Raw genomic sequence first — 26,173 nt, forward strand, 5'->3', positions numbered from 1 at the left:
ATGCCACGGGGAGCAGACCCCAGGCCAAGACCCCTGCACTGGAAGTGCAAAAAGCATTTTCGTCCTAAAGCTGACTAGAATTGAAAAAGAAGAAAACAACCTTCATTAAAATACCCTCCTGAGAGATGTGCAGCATATAACTGCTTAAAGGAGCCGGTTTTGCTTAGAAACACAGCCAAGTTCCCATATTTCTAAAAGATTAAGGACTTTTTCATCCTTTCTTTCTACATTTCTTTTCTTTTCCTTTTTCTTTTGAAAAGCCTTCCTAAGAAACTTAGCATGGAAAGGTGACTTCGGTGCACGGGAGATGGGCACCACGCTGTTCGTTAAAGCAGAAAAATGAAGGGCTCATCCTGCAAAGTAGCTGAGCACCGACAGTTGCTGTCAGCCCCAGAACAGCTTCTGGCTTGCAGCACTTAACACAATTGAACCACAGAGGCCATTATTGTGTAGGTTTAGATCCTGGGTCTCTCTGACTTCATTAATGCTTCACGTGGGCAAAGGGTGAAGGTCTGCACAAATCCTTGGAGCCTGACAGCCTCACTGCTTCCAGCCACCTGAGGAAGAAGACCTGGCACTCTCTATACCCCTGTTTATTGTGAAATACATATAATACCATCAACAACCCTTGTGCCCTGCACCTATGGGAGGAGACCTTCCCTGAGCCTAAGTGCCGGCAATGGAATTCCAATGCACTCAGAAAACCTCCTGCCTACAATTAGCGCTTTATAATACTGATATTAATCAAAGTTAAACCCCGTTCGAGGGATGCTAACCGGACATTTTAACCTGAAAGCGTGACAGGTAAGAGTAGATGGGACACATTCAGCAGGCTCCCAAGGCCAGGCTTTGAAACAGAGGACCACCACCACCACCAGGTCTGCAGAACAGCAGCTCTACAGCCACCTCTCATTTACAGGCACAAGCTAGCAGATGGTCTGCAAAGCCAGGAAAGCAAACTCAAAGCACCCACTCTCCCTTTGACAACTTCACAGGCAGGAGTTGCACATGGAAAAAGCCGTGCATGTACATCATTAACAGATGCAGGTCCGAACTCTTCCACTTTGATTATTTCTTTTTAACTGCCTTGTTTCTGATGCCTTTTCAAAAGGAGCAGAGCAGCTTCTCACTATTTATTCAAGTGCTTGAAGAAAAAATATTCCTGGTGGGTCTTGAGCTCCCCCCATTGACTTCTCAGTAGCACGTAACATCCAAAACTCATTTCAATGCTCTACCACTGCCCAGACAAGCTTTCCTGGGTGGAATGTCGGATCCTTACAACAGTGAGGATGCGACTGCCCTCTGTTGTGTGTATGCTCACTACTTGGGCACTACCACTGCTAACAGAAGTTACTGCTATGACCAGCCCTTCCTACAGAGCACTGCTACTCCCTGAAGGCCTTATTTTCCTCTTTCTTTAGTGAATGAATAATCATTTCTCCCTAAGATCTTTCCCTCTCACCCTGGCCAAAGTCTCTTATACCCAAAAGACTTTCCCAATCTCAGAACCAGAGCACAGGGTTATTAGGGCTCTGTATTATGATGGCGATACGCTTAATAGCGCCAAAATCTATGCATGAGCCAGACTTCATTTGCCACCAACACTAAACCATAAAACTCTGAGCTGCAGGCCATCTGCATGGCACCCAAATGACTGGCTATCAAAACAGCTTTTCAACAGCCTCCAGCGTGGTTCGGTCTCCATGGAGTCTCCATTGTTAGCGTTGACAATGGGTGTAACCATGCTCATGGCTAAGGACTTTGACTGTCTCCTGGCTTATGACCAATTTCTAAGGCAATTCAAAAGCAGACACTTGTTATTTTTTCTGAGGAAATTACCCTTCCCTTCATTTTGCTTGCCTTCCCTTCCCTCTTATCCCATCCCATTCCATCCCATCTCTTCTCCTTCCCTTCCCTCCCATCCCCTCCCCTTCACTTCCCTTCATAAATCTCCCCTAGGAGTTCCTACCTCAATGCCTTCCCATGGTACCTTATGCCACATCATTAAGAACTATTTGATGTGGTTTGGTTTTTACTAATCCTCAGACTAAGCTGAGTAATGCAGAGGAAAGGACTGTCTTAATGAGACCAGTTGCTTTGGAGAAAGCAGTCCAAGGCCTTTCATGTGGAAGGTAGGGAAGCCTACTATCATCCATAAGCTCTTTGTGTAGCTGCTCACTGGCCTGGAGGGAGCCACAGTTCAAGCATGCTTAAACCTTTATTAAGCAAGTCTTTCAACTTCTACGTTTAGAACAGTTTCCTGACTCTTTCCACAGCCACTTGCCCCTTCCTCAAAATCTCTTCTTGGAAACCACTTCACTCACAAAGGTTTACAACACTTCTGCTGTTTCAGGTATTCCGACACAGTCTCCTAGTGAGTGGAATGGGTGCCAAAAGAGCTCTAGTCAACACCTTCAATCTATCCCCAGCACAGCTGAAGAGTAAGATCTTGAGAGCTGAGTATGATCTGGTATCCTGAGGGAGAAAAAACCAGCAGCACAGAACAAATAACAGATTCAGGGCTTATACTGTTAACAATAATCAGAGCTACTCTAAGCTATTGGGGTGCACAGGAGGATGCTACTGCTGTGGTCCTTTTCTCTCTAGAACTGAGCAGTCATCTTCCCTCTTCTTTCTCCAGAGTTCAATCCTTTCTTTTTCTCTCAACATCAACAGCAACTGCCAACGTGGCAAGCCCTCACCTCCCTGCTCTCTCCTCCACTCCATCTTTGAGGAAAGCAAAGCTAAGCAAGATACTGCATTATAGTGCTTCCAGATCACCATTTCTGTTCTAGGTTGAGACTGCCCCCATCGTCCATTCTTCATAGATTCAAAGCACAGTTTGGGTTTGAAGGGACTTCTGAAGGTCATGTAGTCAACCCGCTGTGTAATGAGAAGGAACGTCTTCAACTAGAGCAGGCTGCTGAGATCCACATCCAACCTGACCTTGAATGTGATCAGGGATGGGGCATCCACCACCTCTCTGGGAACCTGTGCCAGTGCTTCACCACCCTCATCATGAAAAAGTCTTCCTTATATCTAGTGTGAATCTACCCTCCTTTAGTTTAAAACCATTACCTCATCCTTGCTCTAAGGTAACAGTGATATTAATAATCAACAGCAGAGAGAGCACAGAAGGGAAAAAAAACCTCTCAAGTGACATACTTTGCCTTGGACATTTATTCATCAGGGTGCTCGGCACGTTGCCATCAGTGCTGAGAAAAAGGTATTTTGAGTATTTATTACATTCTCTGACCTTTCTGGAGCTGATGGATGCCAAGTGCAAGATGAAAACCCACCAGCCTCCAGACGGCAACACAAACCCTTGAGCTTGTGATATTAATTCCTGTAAGAATACTAAGGGTAATGATGTTTCTCATCAGATAAAAGGTTAGTTCGAGAAGGAGGGAGAACAACCAGGCAAAGGGAGGAAGCAAACAGGCAGTTTTGGCTGGGCTATGAACAAAGTATAGAGGATAGTTTTAGCCCCTGCATGTTATATCAAACCTCAGTAATTGCAGTGACCATGCTGTCTGAAAAGCAGATTCATGCCCAGCATGCAGTAACCCAACTCCATATGCTCCGGAGAGATATTGCATTTATTCAGACCTGGGTGCTCAGTGAATTGTTCCACAAATCAGGAACATCCAATGCCAGCTTCTTCATTACATTTGTACACAAAAGGCACAAGGCAGTACACTCCCACTTAAAACGATTGGTTGTAATCTACATATAATTATAATATTTGCTGTGTCATCCCTTCTAATCACTACGCATGCTCAGAGAAGGATTCTTCACCTGGGACAGGGTCTTTTTGACCTGTGGGTGTGATTTTTAGCATTATAATGAAGCAATATTCCTGAAGTTCACTTCAGGAAAACTTAGTTTCATTGCCAAGTTAGTTAGTCAGATGGTCACTTTGCCAAGCTGTCAAATAACTCATCCTTGCTACAACCCATCCCAGATGATCTCCTTTGATCTTTCAAACCAAACCGGGACCTGGTTTTATTCATGAATGCCTCAGTTAATGAAGGTCATCTTGACCCAGGCTCAAGATGCAGTAACTATGACAACCAACCACAGATGTACAATGTATTGCATCAACCGTGTCCGCTTTCTTACACGCTGCTACTGAAATAAGAACCTGTCAATCTTAAGATTTGTTTTTCTCTGTAGTGAATGTAAAGAGCTCTTGGTCTAGAACTCTTTAATTGCTAACATTGGGATAATATACATCTTTGTGAGCACCACAGATAACCATAATCAAAAAGCAAGTTAATTCAGTTGTCTCCCACTAGGCTCATTTCCATCACCAGGGGCATTACAGCTTTTATACGTGGTTATATTTAGCATTAGTAAATAGCAGTAGCATGGCATGGGAGGGACCACTGGCCTTTATTACCTGCTTAGTTACAAACTCCTACTGAACCTTACTAAACCATTCTGTCTCTTGTGGAAAGTAACTCCCATCACTCAGGAGCCTGCAGGGATTGACGTGGTGCCATTAGTGAAGTTCTCAGATGTTAAATCAGGCCAGCCCCTTGTGAATGGGCACAGAAACCTGCTGTAGCCATTGATAAACCCTGGCTCGCTCTTCTTGGGACCTCGGCATGCATTCCCCAGCCAAAACCCACTGGTGCAGGGAATAACCACACGGGATTCCTCCTGCTCCATGCCCTGATACAGGCTCTTCCCACTGCTCAGGCCTTCAGTCCTGACAATTACTGTGATTCTCAGGAGGAGAATAATCGATTCAACCAGAGATCAGTGCAACGATAAGCAGTACCAAACGCTGCAGCATTCCCTGCCTTTAACCTTGGGATGTGTAAGGAAAGGGAGCTCCTTTCTGCTGTGGTGGCTAATGTGTTCTTACGGGATAATCCATTTTATCATAGAAGAATCCATATTATTACAGCAGCTCCATCTGCATCTGTGCATGAGACCAACGGCAGAAGGCAGCTTTTCCACTCAGCCCTTACCTAACAGGGCACACAGGAGGGAGCACCGGCCCCCGCTGCCCTGTTTATTCCACACCGGGACACGGCCCCATGGCCCCCCCCCCCGGCCCAGCCCGTGCCCCCCGCTCCCTGCCCGCCCCAAGGACGGCCGCTGCGCCCATAGACACCACGGCGACGACGACTCTCCCGCCACCACGATGCCCCCCGCGCATGCGCGCTCTCTTCTACCTCCTCTTGGGTTATTCCACCCCGCCTCTCAGAGGGGAGGAGTGGCTTTATAAAAGTGAAAGTTTACCCTTTTTTTTTTGCACCACCTTTAGGTGAGTAGCGACGCTCCTGCTTCTGATAAAAAAAAACAAAAACAGTTTTTATTGTTTTACAATGAGTCACTCTGCGTACGGATAAAAGGCAGGCCGGGAAGCGCCCCTTGGCAGCGTGCCCCCCCCCGCTCCCTGCGCATAGGCCGGTCGGGCTCGTCACCTTCCCCGCTCCGGAAGGGGTCAGTGCGGGTGTTGGGTGGGTGCCGCCGGGCGCTTCCCACCTCAGCAGCCGGCCCCGCCATGCCGCCGCCGGGACAGACCCAGCTCCCGGACTGGGACGGCCTGAAGCTCCAAGTGCGGACCATTATCGCCTCCCACCGCGTCGTCATCTTCAGCAAGAGCTACTGTCCCTATTGCAATAAGGTGAGGCGGCGGCGGGAGGCTCCTTGGAATGGGCCAGGCCGGGTCGGGGGGGGGGGGCTCTTGGAGCCGCTTGCCTTGTCCCGCCGTGAGGAGGACTCAAGGCCTGGCGCGGCCGCCGGGCGAGGCGGGAGACATGTGCCCTGAGGCGCTCGCTCGCAGGCTGGCGGCCCGCCACGGCGAGGGGAGCAGCGCTGAGGGGATGCTGCTCCTTGGGGTTTGCAGGGCACAGAAACAGCTCTTTATCTGCCCTACGTAGGCATTAGGTGCTGACCCCTTGGGAACCCCCGTTTCGGTCTTGAAAAGAGCCTAACTGGGGCCGTTTAGAAGAGGAAAAGAGCTGGTGGCTCTTTCCCTTTGTCCCGTGAGTGAAGGGGGAGATGCATGTGTGGGAGGCTCCACACAATGTGCTTGTTCCCACCTCGGCAGCTTTTGTATCTGTTACGTGATGGTCGTAGTGCTGGTTATGTTGCTGCCTCACTGAAAGTTTGAGCCCTGCATTTGTGTTTAACTTGGATAAAGTTGTGTCCTTAGGGAGGGGCTAGTTCAGTTTCTGCCCGTTAAGCTAGGTGGAAACTACGGTCTGTAGCAAGATTGGAAGTTCTAAATGCCAGCCATAATGTGTGCGTAAAAAACCCAAGCGAACATTATTGGTTACTTGTGATGTTTAAAGAAAAATGTGTTTCCACCCCTGGTTATGCAGTAGTATGACAGGGTAGCTGTAACTAGTGAGCCAGAGTCATTAAAGAAAACCAGCATCTTCATTAGAATATTACAGTACCAACGCACTATAGTCATAACCCATCCAGCACCTGGGTGTTTGTAGGTATTGCGATTCTTGGATGTTTGCAAAGAGCATGTTATGAAACGTTAAGTTAAACCTCATAATACCGCATGTGATGTGGCCATGGTGGAAAAACAAAGGACTGAGTCTTGGTGTTCCTCAATGGAAATGACAACCAGGAAAATGCTCAGAAGTTGCACTCCCATGTCGAAGTTAGGTTTAGCTCCAGTAGCTCTTGTAAGGGAGGAGATATTATGACCTTCGTGTAGGAAACTTACATGACTGTATCTTCTCTCACTTGCAATTTAAATGAGGTTTTGGGAGGGGAAGCCTCTGTGTATGAGAGGGTAGGCAAAACCAATCAATGCCTTTCTCTCCAAGACTGCTTTGGCAGATATTGTAGCACTGTAGGCAGCTCAGATCCTCCTAAAATGTACTTGCTTACCAGCAGAAGTTTTTAGCAAATGAAGGGTTGGAGACTTGCGCAAGTCTAGTCCAGTTGACAAAAATGGTACTTGTTGTTGAGGACTTTGTTGCTCTTCATTGAGAAATACTTAGTTGTATCAGTCTGTATTGCTCTGTGTGCTTTTAGTGTTCATGATTGCTCAAGTGTTGATATGCATGACACTCATTCCAGTGTTTTTGAGATCATACAATGGCACAGTAATGTCTTAAACCTTGCAGTGTTTTTCTTCATCTGTCTCTGATATTGCAGTGGGGGCTAGGCTAACACAAAGAGCTTAAGGGAGATACAGACTTGATTATAGCCCAGTAATTAAATTCCAGATTCTTGTTCTTTCCTGTATTTTGTTCAGAGCTTCTCCATTAGGCAGGATTGCTTGCTTCAGGGAAACAATCAGATATGAGGAATGTTATCTCTGTTGTCTCAGAAAGGGAAGGAATGAATATTGTGAGTAGGAGGGCCCCCTCTCACATCCATTTATAGAGTTGAAAGACCATATGAATCTTTATGAAGGAAGAGGTGATAAGGGGGAGGAGGAAGAGCTGATTGCTCTTGTAGGTAGATTTTCTTGGCCTACTTTTCTGTTTGGAACAGAAGAGAAAGGAAATATAATGAAGAAAACATGTAGAAGAGGTATATATTGCAGAGGGAGAATTGGAAGAAGAAAGCTTATGAAAGGAAGCCACACATGAGGCATCAAGTGATACACCAGAGAAATATCTGCAACAGTGTAAGTATTAACCACTCCTCCCACCACAGACTTAGAAAATAGTGAAAGGAGTGGAAAACAGTGGATAATGGTGATTGTCATGGCAATCAGGAGAGGTGCCTGAGGACTGGAAGAAAGCAAATGTCACCCCAGTTTTCAATAAAGGCAAGAAGGAGGACTCTGGGAACTACTTCAGGCCAGTCAGCCTCACCTCAGTCCCGGAAGGGTGATAGAATGGCTTATCCTGAGCACGTGGAAGACAAGATGATCAGAAGTAGTCAGCATGGATTCAGCAAAGGGAAATCATGCATACCCAACCTGATTGCCTTCTCCACAACTGCCTGGATAGATGAGGGAAGAACAGTAGTTGTTGCCTACCTGGACTTCAGCAAACCACTGTTCTTGGCCAGGGGATAGGACAAGAGGCAGTGGGCATTAACTAAAACACAGGAATCTCTACCTGAACATAAGGAATAACTTTACTGTGCATTGGAATAGGTGCCTGGAGAAGTTGTGGAATCTCCTTCCCTGAAGATAATCAAGAGCCATCTGGAGACAATCCTGAGTAATGTGCTCTAGGTGAGCAGGGCGATTGGACTGGATGACCTGTGGTGGTCCCTTGGCTCAACCATCCTGCGGTTCTGTGAATGCAACATTCCTGTTAGCTGATCTATTCTGTAGAATTAATGAAGTGGATATAATTTGAAAGTGTAGTTACAGCTTGGGTACTTAGCCTGTAATCACACAGTTTTGAGTTCTTAAAGACAGATGGATATGAATAGTGTGCACTGCTCGTGCCTTTTAACGTGGATGGTTGTTAGCTTTGGTCAGATTAAGTGAAAAATTGATGATGTCTAGCACTTCTGCAGAGAAGCTCTAAACTCGTGCTCTAAAATGACCTAATTTGGGATGTGGAAGGGATTCTTTATTTCAAATGGAGGTAGCCACACTGGAAGAAAATTAAGATTATGCTTTCCTTTAGAACAGCGCTGCAAATAAATTCTCTAAATGAATGAAGCAGTCGATTCTGTTCAGTTTAGCTGGTAGCATGGCCAGGCAATTGTGCAGTCCTGTTTCTGCAAATGAAATTTATTGTTCACTTGCTTTAGCCAGGCAGCAGTGGAGGGGGTTGTGTGTTAGAATAAATTCCTTCTCATAACTTAACTTGACTGTTCTTTAGTTTCTTACCACCCTAAAAATATTTAATATTAAAAAAAAGATATAAATGCATAAATAAAACATGGGGGTTTAGCATGAAGAATTGCCAAATCTGAGCACTGTGATACATTGGAATTATTTTAAGAGCAACAACTGTGGCTGCATAGAAGTTGCAGGTCATTCTAGTTATATGTTATGCTGTCACTGATTTTTGTCCTTGACCCATAGGGGTTTCTGGTCATTTCATCTGTAGCTATTATAGAATGTTAGCTGAGAGGTGAAACCGCAGACCTAATGGCAATAATGCCATTATTGCTTTACTATATGAAGCATATTTTGAACCTGCTTGGCAACCCTAGTTGCAGAAAGCATCTCCAGGCAGAGTTTTCTGATGTGTTAGTCCAAATCCTCAATTATCTTCTGTTTAATATCTGGAAGGTTTTCTAGTCTCTTTTTGTGAAAACTGGAAGGGTTTAGTAGGTAAAGAGGCAGTTGCATTGGTCAGAAGGGAAGTAAGTGGCTGTATCAGTGACCGTGCAACCTGGTATCCTGTTTCAGACACTTACTAGGGAAATTCCGTTTTTGGGATTGGGGTATAATGAAAGTAATTTCCCAGTGTCCTCCTGAAGTTTCTAGCACTGTGAGGCTCAGGAACTCCTTGACCTGCGTTTGTAATTACTTTTGAGCTAAAAGGTTTCAGTGGATCTTTCTTTCACTAGTTAGTCTCATCTTTTTTTGATCTCCTTTTAATTTTGGCTTTGTCACTGTCAGCTGACAGCGAGTTCTCCAGTTTATGTATTGTGTGGAGGTTTATTTCCTCTTCATTTCAAAATTGGTTTCTGGGAAGTGCAGTTGTTGCTGTTTGTTCCAGTGAGTATTTCCCAGAAATCATTTCCTGTTCACCTTATCTAGATATTACTATATATCTAGTATATATATATATAGTGTGTGTGTGTGTATATATATATATATAGTGGATGTTATCTTTCTACTCCTAATAGTTTTCTTTTCCAAACTGAACTAATCTGTTGCCTGCGTTGAAGATTTCATAACTGGCCGTATACTTGTTGCTTTTCATTAGCACAGCACAAGCATGATCTATTCATAAGCATGAAGTGCAATATTTACTTCTAATTAGGATGCTGACATCCTCATTCTTTACAGTGAGGGTGGCCAAATGTTGGAACAGCCTAGAGAGGCTGTTGTACCTCTGGCCTTGTAAATGCTCAGAATTGGAGGGGACAGTGCTGGAGCAATGTCATCGACCTTTGTGTTTGGCCCTGCTTTGAGCAGGGAGTTTGGTTAGAACTAATGCAAAGCTTATTTTTTTTTTATATTATGGTTGATATATGGTAGAGTAAGAAACTTGCAACATGGTTGGCAGAGAATATAAACACTGTGTGTCTGCATAAAGCTGAAACTCCAGCAGAAAGCACTGGAATACTCAGCCTTTGGGCAAAGTAGCTCACAGTAACGTTAAAAACATTTTATTCATCATGTGTTTGACATCTTTAAGTTTATTAGATGTGACTCAACTTTTTCTTAGTGAAGTGCTGTCAAGAAATGTGAGGTTCATCACAAAGCTGGTTGTAAAAGATTTATTCTAAATTGGCAGGAACTTAGTGTGCTTCATTGTTCAGACTCCTGCTGGCAAGTGGATCCATCACACAGGCAGTTAGTGCTTCTTGCTAGAGCTGTTTTCACATCCAGACAGTTATGCTTAAAGCAGGTATTTTCTTTACACGTTGCCTTACAATATCTATTTGCATGGTTAAGTCTGCAAATTATATTTCAAAGGAGTAAATACTGCCATATGTAATCCTAAATCCTGTGCCATGAGGTATGGCATTGTCCATCTGGAAGGACAGTTCACAATTTCAATACTGCCAGTTTAACAGATAATGTTACTATAAAAATCACCGTTCTAAAAGGCTTCCTGATTTGAATCTGGTAATGGCACACTCTATCCATCCAGAACTGATGTTAGAAAAACACCAGGACTCTGCTGGGGAGGTGGGGGCAGTAAATCTCAACTAAGTTGTCATTTAGGATGTTGGTTTTTTTTTTCTTTCAGACTAGCTTCTATATAGAGTTATTTATTGCTCACTTCTGAATGCATAAAATGGGTTTCTAGGACACGTTCTAGGGATGCTGTGTCTGCGTTTATTCATGGCCATGCAGGAAAAAGCAGCCTTTTAATGACAAGAGCATCTTCAAAATGCGGCTTCTGCTTAATGGAGAAAAGGAGCTATTCAAAAGGTTAAAAACCATAACTGTTACCTTCTGATATTAACTTTGAACATATCTCATAAGCAAGATATGACTGGTTTAGTAAAACAATGGCAAACGAGTTGGGATCACTCCTTTCTGAACCTGGACACTGAGAGAGATGAAGTTAAAGAGAAAGCCAAAAATCAGAGCTGGAAAACAACTGCAAGAGATGATTTAGTCTTGTCCCCTGTGGTTCAAACGCTTCTGACATGTACTTTGAAACCAGCCACTGATGAAGATTGTCATTTACCTAGGCGATACATTCCAGTGCCTTGCTCTTGGGAAAAACTCCTAATCTTTTGATGCACTTGGAGAGCATTAGTTTGTACTCCATCCACCACTGCTTCTCTTCTTCTTTGAGGTAGCCGATGATTTATTTAAACACAGCTCATTAATTCCCTTCTTTTCTATGCTAAACACAACTCATTGACTCCTTGCAGTAGTTGTTCCCTGCTTGTACTAAAACTGTGCTCAGATACACTGGGTTTGGGCTTTTTTTTTGCATTTACTTGACACTGTTTTGTGTTACATCTTATCCTCTACTCCCTTTTTATTTCCTTATTACTGTCAAGGAACCTGGCTGTTACTTTATCTCTCCTCTTGATGTTTTTTTTCATATGGCAGTTATTCTGCAGCTAAGCAAATTGTATATAGGAAGTAAATTAGAAGTAATGAAACTCCTATTGGAAAGTTGCTGTGATCTGAGGGCCTTTGAGCAACCTGATCTAGTGTCCGTGGCAGGGGTTTGGAACTGGATGGGCTTTAAAGTTCCTTCCAACACAAACCATTCTATGATTCTATGCCCATTCATCAAGTTTACTCTCAGCTATCAGGTCTTGTGAAAACACTGCACTGGCACTGTGTCTGTTTCTGTTGTAGGTGAAAGAACTCTTCCGTTCCCTGCATGTGGAGTACTATGCATTGGAGCTTGATGTAACTGGTAAGTAGAAGAAAGAAAATCTATCACGTACTGCTTAATGTAACTAAAAATGGATGCATGACTCCCTAAAGCTGCCTTGAACTAATTGGAGGATATATAAAACAATTAAAATAAATTCTAATATATGGGGCTGTAAAAGCAATTAGGCTTCAATGGATTTTTAATATAGGATGTGTTTTCTGATATAACTGAAGGCTTTGACTCTTTGTGTACAAGTCATCAGCTGATAGAGGTTGTGAGATCTGATTTCCCTCTGAGAAGCTTTGTCTGTTGGGAAAAAGCCTGTGGTATTTTTCCTCCTGCCTCGGATTCTTTTGTGGTGCCTTCAATGAGTTGTTAATATTTGGCTTGGTATAGGAGTGACCTTCCTAGGGAAAGTTGCTGAGTCACTGCAGGGCAGGGTAAATTCCAGTGCCTTGGCTGTTGCTGGTTTGAGGTTGTGGTGTTGTTTTTAAAGCCCGAGCTGCTTTAGCTTTAGTACATGTATAGCTGCTTATGCGTAATGTACATAATGCGTGTAGCTTTTAATGTAGCTTTATGAACAAGTAAACTCATGTCTGCACTGTAGGTAAACTGTTGAATGTGTAATATTTTTTCCTGTACAAAACTTAATGTCTGGTGCTTTCTTGAAGTGCTAATACTTTTTTTGTGTGTGCTTGTGCCTAAGCAGTGTTTGGGAAGTGCACTTGTTTATTAATCCGTAGCATCTTTTAACTGAAAGTTGTGATACTGTGAACTAATTACAGCCCAAGATATGCAAAGTACAATGCACAATATTTTTTCCTGGAACTCCTCAATTAATAATGTATTTCCCTTATAATTACTCTGATTTCTGCTAATAAGGAGATACAGTCTTGCAGTAAAAAGATTTTAGTGATTACTGTAAACTCTTGTTCCTACATTTACTGCTGAGAGGTCCAGATTGAGCCTGGTTGCAGGTGCTGATGGATGATTTAGGTGACAGGCCAGGCAATGATAATCTTAGAACTGGAAGGTTTAAGACACTGTGGTGGGTAGAGAAAGTCTGAAGGTGGAATTAGGGTAAGTAGGAGATTCTTCCCATTCCCGTAGTCTCATAATTCAAAGCTGCTGGGTGAAAGTATGTGCATTTACACAGCACATACTTCCCAGCCAGACAACTCTCATGAAAGAAAAGCTGTTATGATACCTGGAAAAGAATTTTTGTGTAGTGCGAAGTGTGACACTGCCAGGAAGAGGCTGATAAGACTCCAGGAAAGATAGGGGCTAAACTTTGTTACTTCATCTTTACTCCCTTCTGTAGAATTATAGCTTGAATTACACTAACATCCTTGGTATTTAAGCATGCTTTTTTGAGAAGCAGTTTGTGAAGGCTTGCTTATGTTCAGGAAGTCTACCCATGTCACGCTTATAAGAGAGTTGTTTTCTTGGCAGCCCTACAGTATATTGCAGTCCAAATCTTTAATACTTCAGGTTGTTTTAAAAGCTGCCTTCTTGCAAATTGTTCTATAATGTACCTCTTTCTTTTATTCTTAGCTGATGGACCCAGCATTCAGCAAGTGTTAGTAGAACTAACTAACCAGAGGACAGTGCCTAATGTATTTGTGAATGGAACTCACATAGGTGGCTGTGATGCAACGTACCAGGTAACTTTAAAATCAGCTGGAAGTAGACAAGACTATAGAATGAATTTACTATTTGATCATGATTACATTTTGTGGGACACATCAGGCTGGGTGATCTGGGTCAGAGAAGGGAATGTCAGGTTTTGTTTGCTCACGAGTGTGTGTTGTGATTAGATTTTTACTTTTCTCCTAGGCTTACCAGGATGGATCCCTGCAGAAACTTCTTGGAGATAACAAAGATGCTGAACCCTATGATTATGACCTCATTATTATTGGTGGTGGCTCAGGTGGACTTGCGTGTTCCAAGGTATGACATGAAAATTGCATTAAAGAACAGGTTGTATATGAAACTTCTTCAGTAGTCTCTGTTAATCACAGTAATATGAAACAGTCTGTATTTTGATGGCTACTACCATTCAACTTGTTATTGATGTGCTCACTGTGTGGACCAGTTTCTAGCCAATGTCTATTCAGGTCTCAATCCTAATAACAGGCTTTAGGTTCCTGGCTAAGGGTGGAACCAAGAGTTTTTAAGTATTTCCTCTTCATGTGTAGTACACAGGCACTTTGTTTCCAAATGGTAATCTGGAAAACTAAAGGCTATTCTTGAAGTACTTTTAACTGGTTAGGATTCAGGATCATCAGTTACCTAAACTGAAGTGCTTTCAACTGTTCTCTCAAGGAACTGCTTCACTTTTTAGTTCTCTTTCTAGAGAAAGAGATTGTGTACCTCTTGCACAACTGGCTGTTGTTCAGAGTACCTCAGGACCTAAGGTTTGGAATAGGTTTTCTACCTGAAGCATTTGAACACACTCTCACACCTCTCAGCCATGTATGTTAACCGTCAGTTTATGGTTTGGGCGTAGTGATGTTGTCATTGACAGCCTTGGTGATTGCTGTGCAGCCTGGTGCAGTCATCTTAATGACCTTCTCATGGGTATTAAAAATTGTTGCAGTGTCCTCTCCAAAGCCACCTTTTCTGTAGGCTGCATGTGTCAAGTTCCATCATCCTTCTCGTAGGATATGTGCTTCAGTCCCCTGTGCATCTTCATGGGCCTCCATTGACCAGTCTCCAGTTTATTAATGGCATGCTCATGAATGAAAGAGGGACAAGTCAGTCCTGCCCTCCTGAAAGAAAAGGAGAGCTAACAGCATAAATATTTGAGTGACATAGAAGAGGATTGTATGCTGATAGATCTCATGCCCTCTTCAGATGACAGCATTTGTATGATACGGGTGCTGCACTGAACATAAGCATCATTCAAAGTTTGAAAGAAGCTAATAGTTTGTGAGGGATTTCAGTTCTTATCTAGTGAAGGAGGTAGGAGAGCCATAGATGATAATGAGACTAAGTAGCAAAGGAGCCTTCCATTAGTACTGTGTATATTGTGACCATAAAGGAGCAGAGAGGCTTTCTTGGTTCAGGAATGCTGACTTGTGTCTCTGTCTTTTATAGGAAGCTGCTGGCTTTGGAAAGAAAGTACTGGTTTTAGATTATGTTGTTCCAACACCTCTTGGAACCTCATGGGGTAAGCTTCTGTGAACTTGGATTTTACGGTGTTGGAGTGCCACTGATACCTACTGAGTTGTTAGATATTATAAATTGGTATTAGAAATTGTCTGACTCCCTGTAATACTGGAACACAGATACCAAAGGAGCCATGTTCCTTGCACACCTGCTTTTCTGGACAGTTATTTCTGGTTTGTGCATTGCTGTCACTCAGATGTTCTTCTAGTTCTGTTCACTTCACATTCTCGTGTTTGGGGGAGTGGGGGGGGAGGGTTGCCTTTTAGTTAATCTGTTTCATGGACAACTGATCCAGGTTACCTCTAGAACAGTGTGACTATATGGCTGTGCATTTCTCACCCTTACATAATTGAAGACAGTTGCTCTTTAACCTTGTTAATGCTATTGGCAATTGAGAATGAGTAAGGGAGTTTAATTGGTCAAGTTTTATCGAGTCTAGGAATGAATGCCCTTTCATAGCTAAGATTTCAGAGGAATACATGTTTGAAATGCCACATAATAGATGATACTGAACTCTAGGTTTTTTTGCTTTGCTTACTTGCTAATCTGGCTGTAATCTGAAGCACGTGGGAGTTAAGTGTCCTGGTCTAAGACAACACACTGTACCCTTCTTGGTTCAATGAGTCAAGTCATCTTTTAAACTGAATCAAACTTGTAAGCTTTGTGTGTTCATTGTATTTTAAAATGTCTCTTACAACAGAGATTTCATGTTACTTGTGTGGCTGTACCAGACATCACCAACTGATAATCACTGATGGCTGATTATACAAAGCCCATGATAGGCACAACATAAATATTGTGTCCCTACAGGTAATAACATGGTTCTTTCCATCTTAGGTCTTGGTGGCACATGTGTAAATGTAGGTTGCATTCCAAAGAAGCTAATGCATCAAGCAGCGCTTATGGGTCAGGCACTCCAAGATTCAAGGAAATACGGATGGCAGTATGAAGAACAAGGTTAGTAAGAGCACAGAGGGCAGATCAAGACGGTGTACAGATGAGACTTCCAGCTTAAGTTCATTCTTTTACTTTGGATTTGGTAAATTAGAGGCAGAGTTCAGTAGTTTTAAGTGAATTGGAAGGCATCCTCGTTCTTGAGCCATAGAAACCTCAATGGTTGCAATGTTGAATGTGTTTTGCACCCTGTATTACCTGAAAACTTCTAGAATGGGATTATTTCGGATAGTAACACGTCAGCTAAATATTAGCATAGCTTAACAAGAATTTAGTATGTATCATCATTACTACTGATAGTTTTTTTTTAACATGATGTGCAATGAGTAAGACTTCAGTTTTTCCTTAAGGATTCATTGTGCTTTGATTTCCTTAAATACAAAATTACTGTCTTGTTTCAGTTAAACACAACTGGGAGACCATGGTAGAAGCAATACAAAACTACATTGGTTCTTTAAACTGGGGCTATCGAGTGTCCTTAAGAGAGAAGTCTGTGACGTACCTCAATTCATATGGAGAATTCGTTGAACCACACAAAATTAAGGTATGTGCTGTGTTTAAAGCATTTAATTGGGAGGGAAGACTCATACTCTAAAATGCCTTGTAAAACCCAACAAATAAAAGGCCTCATTGTGACATTGCCAGCTTTAGTCAGCTGAAGGTAAAGACTCATTTGTGAAATAAGTTACTGATTCAAAGTATTGTACTTCAGTCCATACCACAGTGTTTGCAAACCTAGTAACTGTTACGTAAGAGTGACTTGGAGAGGGATGTTTGACAAGGGCCTGCAGGAATAGAACAAGTGGGGGAGCTTTAGCTGTATGATTTTGCCACTTGGGGAATCTTTGTACAATAGCATAAAATCTGAAATGGAATTCAGATTAAGTGCTTGCGTAAGAGCGCCGCTGGAACCTTATGCTGTATCAGCGTAAGAATTCAACTGTCAGTTTTGCAAGACAAAACATGTGCTGGCAAGGTTGTAGCAAGGTTAACTTAGAAGAAGAGCATATTGAAGGCAACTGGTTCAGTGGGTGTAATTGTCTGTTTTCAGAATGAGTTTATGAAGGCTGAATGATGTGTGTTTCAAACCAAGTGACCAGCATTGAAACGACAGCAATATGCTCAACTTGCCTCATCTACTAGCTGTTCTAGTGTCCAAGCATGCAGGTCATCTGCGTAAGTGTCCTCCTAAGGACACTTAGTATAAACCATAAGTATAAGTATAATAAATATAAACTATAGATGAAGTAGAACAGGAAGACTTTGAGCAGGAGGTTGGACTGAATGACCTCCTGAGATCCCTTCCCACCTGAATTACTTGGTGACTCAATGGGAAATTTCCCTTTGTCTGTGTTGGAAAGTAACTAAGGAGCAAGAATGAAGGTCCTACTTTGAGATGCATTGGCAAAATGAAATTTCCCAAGACCATGCAGGTCCAGAGGTCGTATTGGTTTGAATTCATTTAAGGCTGAGTCTTCAGCCCTCTGAAATAATGTAACTAGGTGCTTTTAATTTCTGCATTAGCCTAAGAACTTTTGTGTTCCTCTGTCACCAGCATTGTGTTGGAAGTGGGAGGCCGGAGGGACTTAATTTGTTGTGGCTTTTTATAGCTTGAAAGTAAAACTATGAACCATTCAGTGTAAATGAATAGTTGAAATGGGCAGGATTCAGAGTAAATGATTTTAAGTGCTCTTAATATCAGGAAAGCCTGAGAGTTTATGGTTGAAACCTATTGTTCTTCAGTGACCTGTGTGTATTCTCTAAATGCATTAGTTCTTGTTGAAATTCCTTGTTCTTGATTCTTAACATAGCCACAATATTTAAGGGAAGAATCACATATTTTATCTTATGTTAAAACCTGTTCCTGTGATAAAGAGTGTCTTAACTGTGTTTCTGTAAACAGGCAACTAACAGAAAAGGGCAAGTAACCTATCACACAGCAGAGACTTTTGCTTTGGCAACAGGAGAAAGGCCTAGGTATCCGGGTATCCCTGGAGATAAAGAATACTGTATTACAAGGTGAGATGAAAAGGCAAAACAGCTTGAACTTCCTCAGCTCTAGTGTTTGTAAAGACAAATGAGCTTGTGTTGAAAGAACCTTGTAATTTACACTTGTTTTCTTTTTAGTGATGACCTCTTCTCCCTGCCTTACTGCCCTGGCAAAACTCTAGTTGTGGGTGCTTCCTATGTGGCTCTAGAGTGTGCAGGATTTCTTGCTGGTCTAGGTATGGATGTCACAGTGATGGTGCGGTCCATACTCCTTCGGGGCTTTGACCAAGAAATGGCAGAAAAAGTAGGCGCTTACATGGAAACACATGGCGTGAAGTTCATCAAGAAGTTTGTACCTGTTCAGGTCAGTGCTTGCTTCGGGTGTCTTGTCTCCATGCAAAACTACTTTAAACAGCACAGTCAAAGGCACATGCTGTCTGGGAAGGCTTTGGTTGTGTACACAAATAAATGTTTTATGAGATCAGGCTTTTCTTCCTTCTGAATGATGGATTAGTAGGTCAGGGTTTGAAGTGACAATGTAAGTGAGCTCTACTGCTTAAGGCCATTCTAAGCTTACATATATTTACATAGGTTGAACAGCTGGAGGAAGGCATGCCCGGAAGACTGAAAGTGACAGCAAAGTCTACTGGAGGAGAACCAGAAATCTTTGAAGAAGAATATAATACTGTAAGCATTTCTGGATTTGAAATAACTGAACATAGAAGCACACAACAATGTCTTAAAATACTTTAAAAGCTGTTCAGGAAAAAATGAAAGGGAAATCTTGCTTGAAAAGTTTTTTGTATAAAGCTGGCAGAAACAAATACATGAAAATAATATATTCAGTTGAGCCCTGTCAGCAGAATAGGTGGAACTTTATGTACCTGGCATTTAGTTCTTACGAATTCCACTTTTGTTCTGTTTGCTGCATCTCTGAAACAAGTTGCACACTGAGGACCCTGTACTGTTGATGACTCTTCTAAAATGTATTTGGAAAAGTCACTTCAAGAATCTCTTCACTGCTCTTCAGAAAAAGACCAAAGGAAATGTTCTGCTAATTATGATTTTCTTGCATAGAATTACTGCATTTAATTATTCTTTTATTTTAGGTTTTGCTAGCCATTGGTCGTGATGCATGCACCAGAAATATTGGCTTAGAGACAATTGGTGTCAAAATCAATGAGAAGTGAGTATTGCTCAATTCCCTTAACCCATGAATGTGGTGGGGTTTTTAACCTCTTTAACAATATCTAACAATCCTTATGCTTTTATTATGTTTTTAGGTTTTTTTTAATACAATCATAGAATAGTTAGGGTTGGAAGGGACCTTAAGATCATCCAGTTCCAACCCCCTGCCATGGGCAGGGACACCTCACACTAAACCATGGCACCCAAGGCTCTGTCCAACCTGGCCTTGAACACCACCAGGGATGGAGCATTCACAGCTTCCCTGGGCAACCCATTCCAGTGCCTCACCACCCTTACAGTAAAGAACTTCCTCCTTATATCCAATCTAAACTTCCCCTGTTTAAGTTTGAACCCGTTACCCCTTGTCCTATCACTCCAGTCCCTAATGAAGAGTCCCTCCCCAGCATCCCTATAGGCCCCCTTCAGATACTGGAAGGCTGCTATGAGGTCTCCATGCAGCCTTCTCTTCTCCAGGCTGAACAGCCCCAACTTCCTCAGCCTATCTTCAAACGGGAAGTGCTCCAGTCCTGCTATCCTCACTCTCATACGTAGCAGTTACGTGAACCCTTGAAATCTTTTGTTTCCTGGATTTAAGTACAGTTGTCCACTGAACTCCATTTCTTTTATATATATTTCATAAAGAAGTATTTTTAGTTAAGCACAGTGGCCAACAAGTAGAAATTAAGAAATAGATTTAATACATTTGCTTAATTTGCTTAGAAACTACAATTTAATATTCTGCTAAATGAAACATTTTATTCAGCTCATGGCAAGTTAATCTAGAGACTTAAAGAGGGAGCAAACTAATTGCTTCCTACAGATTCAGCTTGGTTCTTGTTTCTACCTGGTATTGGTGCAGAACTGATGCAAAGGAAGAGGCAGGATTCTGTTGTTCAGAAGAAATACTAAGATCAGGTTGCAGCAGCTAGCAGCTTACTAAGCCAACTTAAACATGTGAGTGATATTGCAGCCTTTCTTCCCCATAGGGAAAATGTACATTGTAAGCTGTATAATAACCAAATAAGTTCACAGAAGTCTGAGTAACTTCATTGTTGTCAGATGCGCACTTTTGCTCATGTCAAAACTGGCCCACTGAATACTGACTCCAGCCATGTGTCAGTCAGAGGTAATTGATGCTCTGAAGAGCTTGCAGTTGAGGTAACAAAAGAAGAAGCATATTTAATAAAACGTGCTCAGTAGTTAGGATAAAATCTCAGTAGCAGAACTTCTCCCCTTTGTGTTTTGCTGAGCTCTGAAGAAGGTTTTGATACTGATCTCAATTCTCTTTTCTGTATGTTTTAAAGGAATGGGAAAGTACCTGTAAATGATGAAGAACAAACCAACGTGCCTTATGTTTATGCTATCGGAGATATACTGGAGGGAAAGCTTGAACTTACTCCAGTTGCCATTCAAGCAGGGAAACTGTTAGCCCGCAGGCTTTATGGTGGTAGTTCCACAAAGGTAAAGCTATAAGAGTACAACTTATTTCTATGCTTTTTTGCCTCCAAATAGCAATTACACAAGTTGATTTGTCCACTTGTCTGTGGGCACTGCAAGTGTTCAATAAAAAAACCCAAACAGCTCTTCCTGTTATATGTTGTATAGAACTTGCATAGTCTAAATATGAATTTTGTTCTTTATTTTAGTGTGACTATATCAATGTACCAACAACAGTGTTTACTCCTTTAGAGTATGGCAGCTGTGGGTTACCTGAAGAAAAAGCCATAGAAGAATATGGAAAGCAAAACCTGGAGGTGAGAGCGCCAAACACTTGTTAACTTGTAGCCTGAGCATGTGTTTTCCTTGGGCCTTGCTGCTGTACACTCAAGGCATGATGTTAAAACAAGATTAGAAGGTTAGCTAGACAGGTCTGTGATCGTGGGAAGTGCTGTCATCTGGCTGACAAAGTATTGGACTCCCAGAAATCCAGGACTGAACTTGATAACTTTAGGATTGTGCGTAGCTATTGCATGCTTCAGAGAGCCATTTGATTTCAGGCCAGACCTGGGTGGCCAAACTGTAGGTGGCTTTTTATTGTGGCTGTGAATTAAAGACTTAACTGCTCAAGTGTACCAAAGTTGGGATCAACTTGTCTTTTGGCTTGTTTGCTGTACTTGAACTGGGAATTAATTTCTCCTTGACCTTTTTTTTGTGGCTATAAGAGCATCAGGTGTAACTTCCCTGTTTTATGGTAATTTCTGGCTTCTGCACTTCCTTGAAGAGTTTCATTAAAGCTGTTTGTATGCCTTGTGTTTGACTCCTTACGTCTTTCAACCACGTGGCTATTTAGCTTCTTCTTTTAACTGTTTTGAAGAATAGGTTTAAACTTACAGTAACTAGGTATTAACTTTGTATTAGTGAAGCACTTCTCTTTCTGAAAGTATGATCTTAAGATACTGTGTCTTACAGCTGTTACAAGTATTTAAATCAGGAGTCTAGTGGAGTCTAGTCTTGTCTAGTGTATGTTATGAAAACCTGGTGGGTTAAATATCAAACAACCTATTTGTGAAGGCATTAGAAATCAGAATTATATCTGAACTCCTCAAATTCTAATGCTTTTTTTTCTTGTCATCCTCCAAGGTTTATCACAGTTTGTTCTGGCCACTCGAATGGACAGTAGCAGGCAGAGATAACAATACTTGTTATGGAAAAATTATCTGCAATAAACATGACAATGTAAGTAGCAGGCTGGAATGGGTGTGCTGAGTGTAGCTTGGAAATGGCTTTTCAGACTAGCCAGAAGACTTAACCTTTTATTTGGCCTCCTGAGGCCAGCTCTACCCATTCTGTTAACAGAAGTATTAGTTTTAGGAAGTCTAATCAATCTGGAGAGAGCTGATTGTTTTGGTTTGAGGGGTTTTTGGTGTAACAGCTGTTTGAGCAAGTGGTAGCTTTATACATTATGACACTTCATCCAGAGTTCCTATTTAAGGATAGGTTTGTGAAGGAATTTGCCAGGGTTTTTATTCCCAGTGGGTTTTGAATAACTTCACTGTCTGGCATCTTGCTTCACGTTTCTGAGCCTTGTGTTTTGTGCCCTTTGCAAAGGGCAGAGTTTTATGTAGTCAGTAAAAACCTGGAAAACATGTGCTTGGTCCTAGAAAAGTGGTGAGAAATAGGAATTTCTAGTGATCAGTAGGTTCTTATTGTTGCAAAAAAGAACAACTTCTTTTGTTAGCCACAAAAGTGCCAGTGCTGTCTGGGAGAACAGACAAAGGAAGATCTTTGGTGTTTAAAATTACTTTGGAGAGAAGGAATGATAGGATGAAATAGCCTAGCTTTAAAGCTAGGAGGAAGCAAGCTCGCTCTTCCTTATTAGCCCCCTAACCCTTTCTCAAAGACTGCAAAAAGGCTAGAAGTTCTTGTATTGGAGCCTCCCTGGAAATGATCTGGAGTAATTCACTTCTTGTAACAGACTTTGCTATTGACCTGCTTCTGCAACATCTATTTTTAGTGTAGTGGGGGTTACATACCAGAGCTTTTGTTAATCATTACCTAGTACTAACTCTGGTTTTGCTTTCACCTCTTTAAAGAATCGTGTAATAGGATTTCATGTTCTTGGACCTAATGCTGGTGAAATCACCCAGGGTTTTGCTGCTGCAATAAAATGTGGTCTCACCAAAGAGTTGCTTGATGAAACAATTGGTATCCATCCAACTTGTGCAGAGGTAAGAGAGGGGGAGGACACAGCTTGATTTAAAACAAACTACAAAATACAACTACATTGTGTTTTGAGATTTATTTGGTATTTGCTTAACTTGTAGCCACACAATATTGATGTGTGATAGAAAATGTGTTCATTGTGCACTGCAGTTTGTTTTCCATTGTAAGAGTTCTAAGAAATCTGGCATTGTTACTTTACAAGAGGAGACCAATAGCTGTGCGGGTGATAATACAGAGCAACAATAAATAAGCTGTTCTTTTGGTGCCTTACAGGTGTTCACTACAATGGATATTACAAAATCATCAGGACAAGACATCACTCAAAGGGGCTGCTGAGGCTAAACCTGCTGCTTTACGTGTTTTCATGTTGTGCGCATTTGGTTCTGTGGAAGCCCAAATACAACTGCTTTGCAGCAGAGCAAAAACTTGCATCGGTACCACTGTATGTAGTGCAGCGGGGAGCGGTGCCTTTGTGAGGCTTCCTCAGCAAATAGTGGTGCAAATGGAAACAGTAACACAGCAGGGAAATCTTGAACTGTAAATCCTGACTTTGTTTGGAATCGGCACTACTGTGCTTTTATGATGTTCTAGCTCGGAACCTTACTGTGAGGTGAGCTACAACTGATGGCTGCCACGCAAGGTTGGGAGATCGCTTTGTCTGGTCAGATGACTGAACTCTTCCTGAAGGAAATTAAGTTGCACAAAGTAAAGCTAATGCTTCTAGGCTCCACTGTCTTGTACAAATGCCTGAGATAGAGGACAAATGTATAATGGAATGATTCTTGCCAACAGTTTACAGGTGATTGATTTATCTTTTTGGATGCATTTTGTTTCATTTGTCTGTTCATTTGAGGCAAGATGGCACAGAGAAGATGCAGTGTTGAGCAGTGCGGTTCAAGCACTAGTCTCTCACTTCACCCAGTCTGAAACTGTAAAGTAATCTCAGACATCGCTGCTGTTACATTTGTAGTTGTTTGACCTCAGGTGATAACGATGTCTTTAAGATAAAAAATCCAGTTGTAGGCATCTTGTGTGTCAGAGGTGAAGAGCATAAGCTCAAGAGACTGGTGCTGCTAGTCTCGGATCCAGATTCAGCTCTGTAATGTAAAACATGACAGAACCCAGAACTGCAGGTCTGCGCTCCTATGTTGAGTAATGAAGTCTTGCAGGAGCAGGGTCTGAGAGTAATCTGTCCCACTAATACGGTAGGTGCCTGCCCATGATGATAATGATTGTTGTATAGAATTTCTTTGAAGCATGTATTGCAGCAAAGAACAAGCTCTTGGTGTGCTGTCATGCTTTGTGTAGTGTTATGTACAGTCTGTACTCTGAAGCTTTCTTCCACCCCCAGCATTCTGCTCTGGGGGAGTTGTGCTTGAATTTAGCTGTTTAGTTTTGTCCAAAGAGATGTTTTGAAAGACTCTTCTGAACGTTGTATGATAGTGAACAAACAGTTTTTAACTATTTAATCTATGATGTACCATGGGATTTGAATTCAGTTCAATAAACAATGCATACAACACTCCATGGTGTCTGACCTCATGCTTTGGTATCATGTGCTTGAGATTTTTACTGTGCTTCAATTATGCTATCACAGGCAATACTACAACCTCTGGAGACCAGTGCATGCTGTAATCTTTCAAATGAAGAAACAAGTTGTCTTGCAACCTCTGGGGGCTTGCTCAAGAAACCTAATGTGTTTTTATTTTGGTGTGCAGAATTCTGTCTGTTCATGCTGAGAACAGTTTCATACCACTGCTGTGTATTCCAGGAGAACCTAAATGCTGATGTTGAAGTGTTAACTGCAGCATAGCTGAAAGATGCCCAGTGGAATCTAGCTACAGTGTTAGCAAGGTCTTGCTGGTGTTCAGCTTTATTGACTCTTGAGGTTTTGCTGTGGGTGCCTAATAGTACTGCTGAATGTTTTCACTTGACAGTGGGGACATTCACTGAGCTTCTGGTGTTGTTTTGCTACGGCACTGTGGGGAGTTCCCTCTTCTGGTCCCATAGAAATACTCAGTAGAACATCTGCAGCAGTGACTTGAGCGGCCTGAAAGTTTCCCTCTTAATAGGTCAGAGGTTATAGTTTGAAAAGGCATAATAGTAGTGTACAGGTAACCTTAGTCCGAGTTGAAGTGGATGAACCAGACTCAGCTGTTTTACAAGGGGAGATAAGGGTGGACAGCTCATAGCAGGTAATATATTACAGACTTTGCACAATCTAAACAGCTGAAATGGAAGTTGGCTGATAAACCACCCATTCAAGAGGCTTTTTATGATGAGAAACTGGTAATGGCAAATTTCACCTTGTCTAGCCATGTTGAAGTGAAGGAGGAAACAAATCAAGTCAGTAAATCCCTTCCTGAATTTACTATTAGTGAGCACTAATTGAGTTTTATCTCGAATTCAGATTTGATTTGCAGGTTCAAGGTAATTGATCAGTAATTACCACTTGCATATCTGTAACTGTACTAATTGCGGATGTTCGTTATGTCAGCTTTGCCCAGGCTGTCAGCGCTCTAAGTGATACTTTACAAGCATTGAGCACTCCATACAATTAGCTTTTAAGCCTTAAACTCTCCAGTTAAAATGTACAATAAATAGCTTTGAGCAAGAGCAGTGGCTTAAGTGAACATAGTGCTTGTGTTTCAGTGGGTGCCACAACAGCAGGATATAAAGATGAAAGCCAAAATAATAGGCTCGACAGTGGATGTTGGAGAAAAAGGTAGAATTAGTGAAGTAAAGGCCTACAACAGCCAATGAAATAGCCTTGAATGCAGATCTGACACTGGTTTTTCAGTCTCTTTCAGTTTGGTCTGTGATTGAGTTAAATAAGAATGGCTTCTTGCTTCAACCTTCTCTAAAGTATCCTGAAGCATTCTGTGCCTGGAGTGTAGCTGTGATGTGACCCGAACGCTCAGGTTGTCACTTCTCCCAAGGGTTGGGGCTATGTCATCTCATTCTTCTTTTGCCCAGCACCTTTCAGGCTTGTATCTTTGTAATGCATGATTTATAGAACTGGAACTAAAAAGTTACAGGCCTGGTATAATGGCCAAGTGTGGGGAGAACTTCCTGATGCAGCTCTGAAAAGCCTTTGAAACAGCTTTTACCTGTTTATGGTGTTGCAAGGTCGCTGGGCTGCCTCTGACAAGAACCCTGTGGGGAATTACGTGCGTTCTGGTGCAATGAGGTGTATCAGCTGGGCTTTGGCTTGATAAGACCTGGGAGAGATGGACATAGGTTTACACATGCTGATTAAATGATCCTCTGTAGGCTGAGGAACT

At 42.1% G+C, this 26,173-nt stretch overlaps 1 protein-coding gene across 2 annotated transcripts in view; it reads left to right on the plus strand.

Moving 5' to 3' along the window:
* Nucleotides 1-24,414, plus strand: part of TXNRD3 (thioredoxin reductase 3) — a 60,023-nt gene extending 35,609 nt beyond the window's left edge. The window contains exons 2-17 of one of the 2 annotated variants that reach the window (XM_061456069.1): nucleotides 5,508-5,641; nucleotides 11,903-11,963; nucleotides 13,479-13,588; nucleotides 13,761-13,874; nucleotides 15,024-15,096; nucleotides 15,933-16,052; nucleotides 16,451-16,593; nucleotides 17,953-18,068; nucleotides 18,177-18,402; nucleotides 18,630-18,725; nucleotides 19,148-19,224; nucleotides 20,531-20,687; nucleotides 20,873-20,980; nucleotides 21,807-21,902; nucleotides 22,760-22,894; nucleotides 23,163-24,414. In XM_061456069.1, the coding sequence (XP_061312053.1) occupies nucleotides 5,519-5,641; nucleotides 11,903-11,963; nucleotides 13,479-13,588; nucleotides 13,761-13,874; nucleotides 15,024-15,096; nucleotides 15,933-16,052; nucleotides 16,451-16,593; nucleotides 17,953-18,068; nucleotides 18,177-18,402; nucleotides 18,630-18,725; nucleotides 19,148-19,224; nucleotides 20,531-20,687; nucleotides 20,873-20,980; nucleotides 21,807-21,902; nucleotides 22,760-22,894; nucleotides 23,163-23,225 (1,818 nt within the window). In that variant the 5' untranslated portion in view covers nucleotides 5,508-5,518 and the 3' untranslated portion in view covers nucleotides 23,226-24,414. Of the gene's footprint in view, nucleotides 1-5,507; nucleotides 5,642-11,902; nucleotides 11,964-13,478; nucleotides 13,589-13,760; nucleotides 13,875-15,023; nucleotides 15,097-15,932; nucleotides 16,053-16,450; nucleotides 16,594-17,952; nucleotides 18,069-18,176; nucleotides 18,403-18,629; nucleotides 18,726-19,147; nucleotides 19,225-20,530; nucleotides 20,688-20,872; nucleotides 20,981-21,806; nucleotides 21,903-22,759; nucleotides 22,895-23,162 lie in introns of those variants that run through there. The other variant, XR_009743864.1, reaches the window with a different exon arrangement.
* The last annotated feature ends 1,759 nt before the right edge of the window (nucleotides 24,415-26,173 follow it).

Source organism: Pezoporus flaviventris, unplaced genomic scaffold (genome assembly GCF_033815535.1).
Source record: "Pezoporus flaviventris isolate CSIRO_AGI_PZ_B2104156 unplaced genomic scaffold, CSIRO_AGI_Pfla_v1 ptg000021l, whole genome shotgun sequence".
NCBI lineage: Eukaryota > Metazoa > Chordata > Aves > Psittaciformes > Psittacidae > Pezoporus > Pezoporus flaviventris.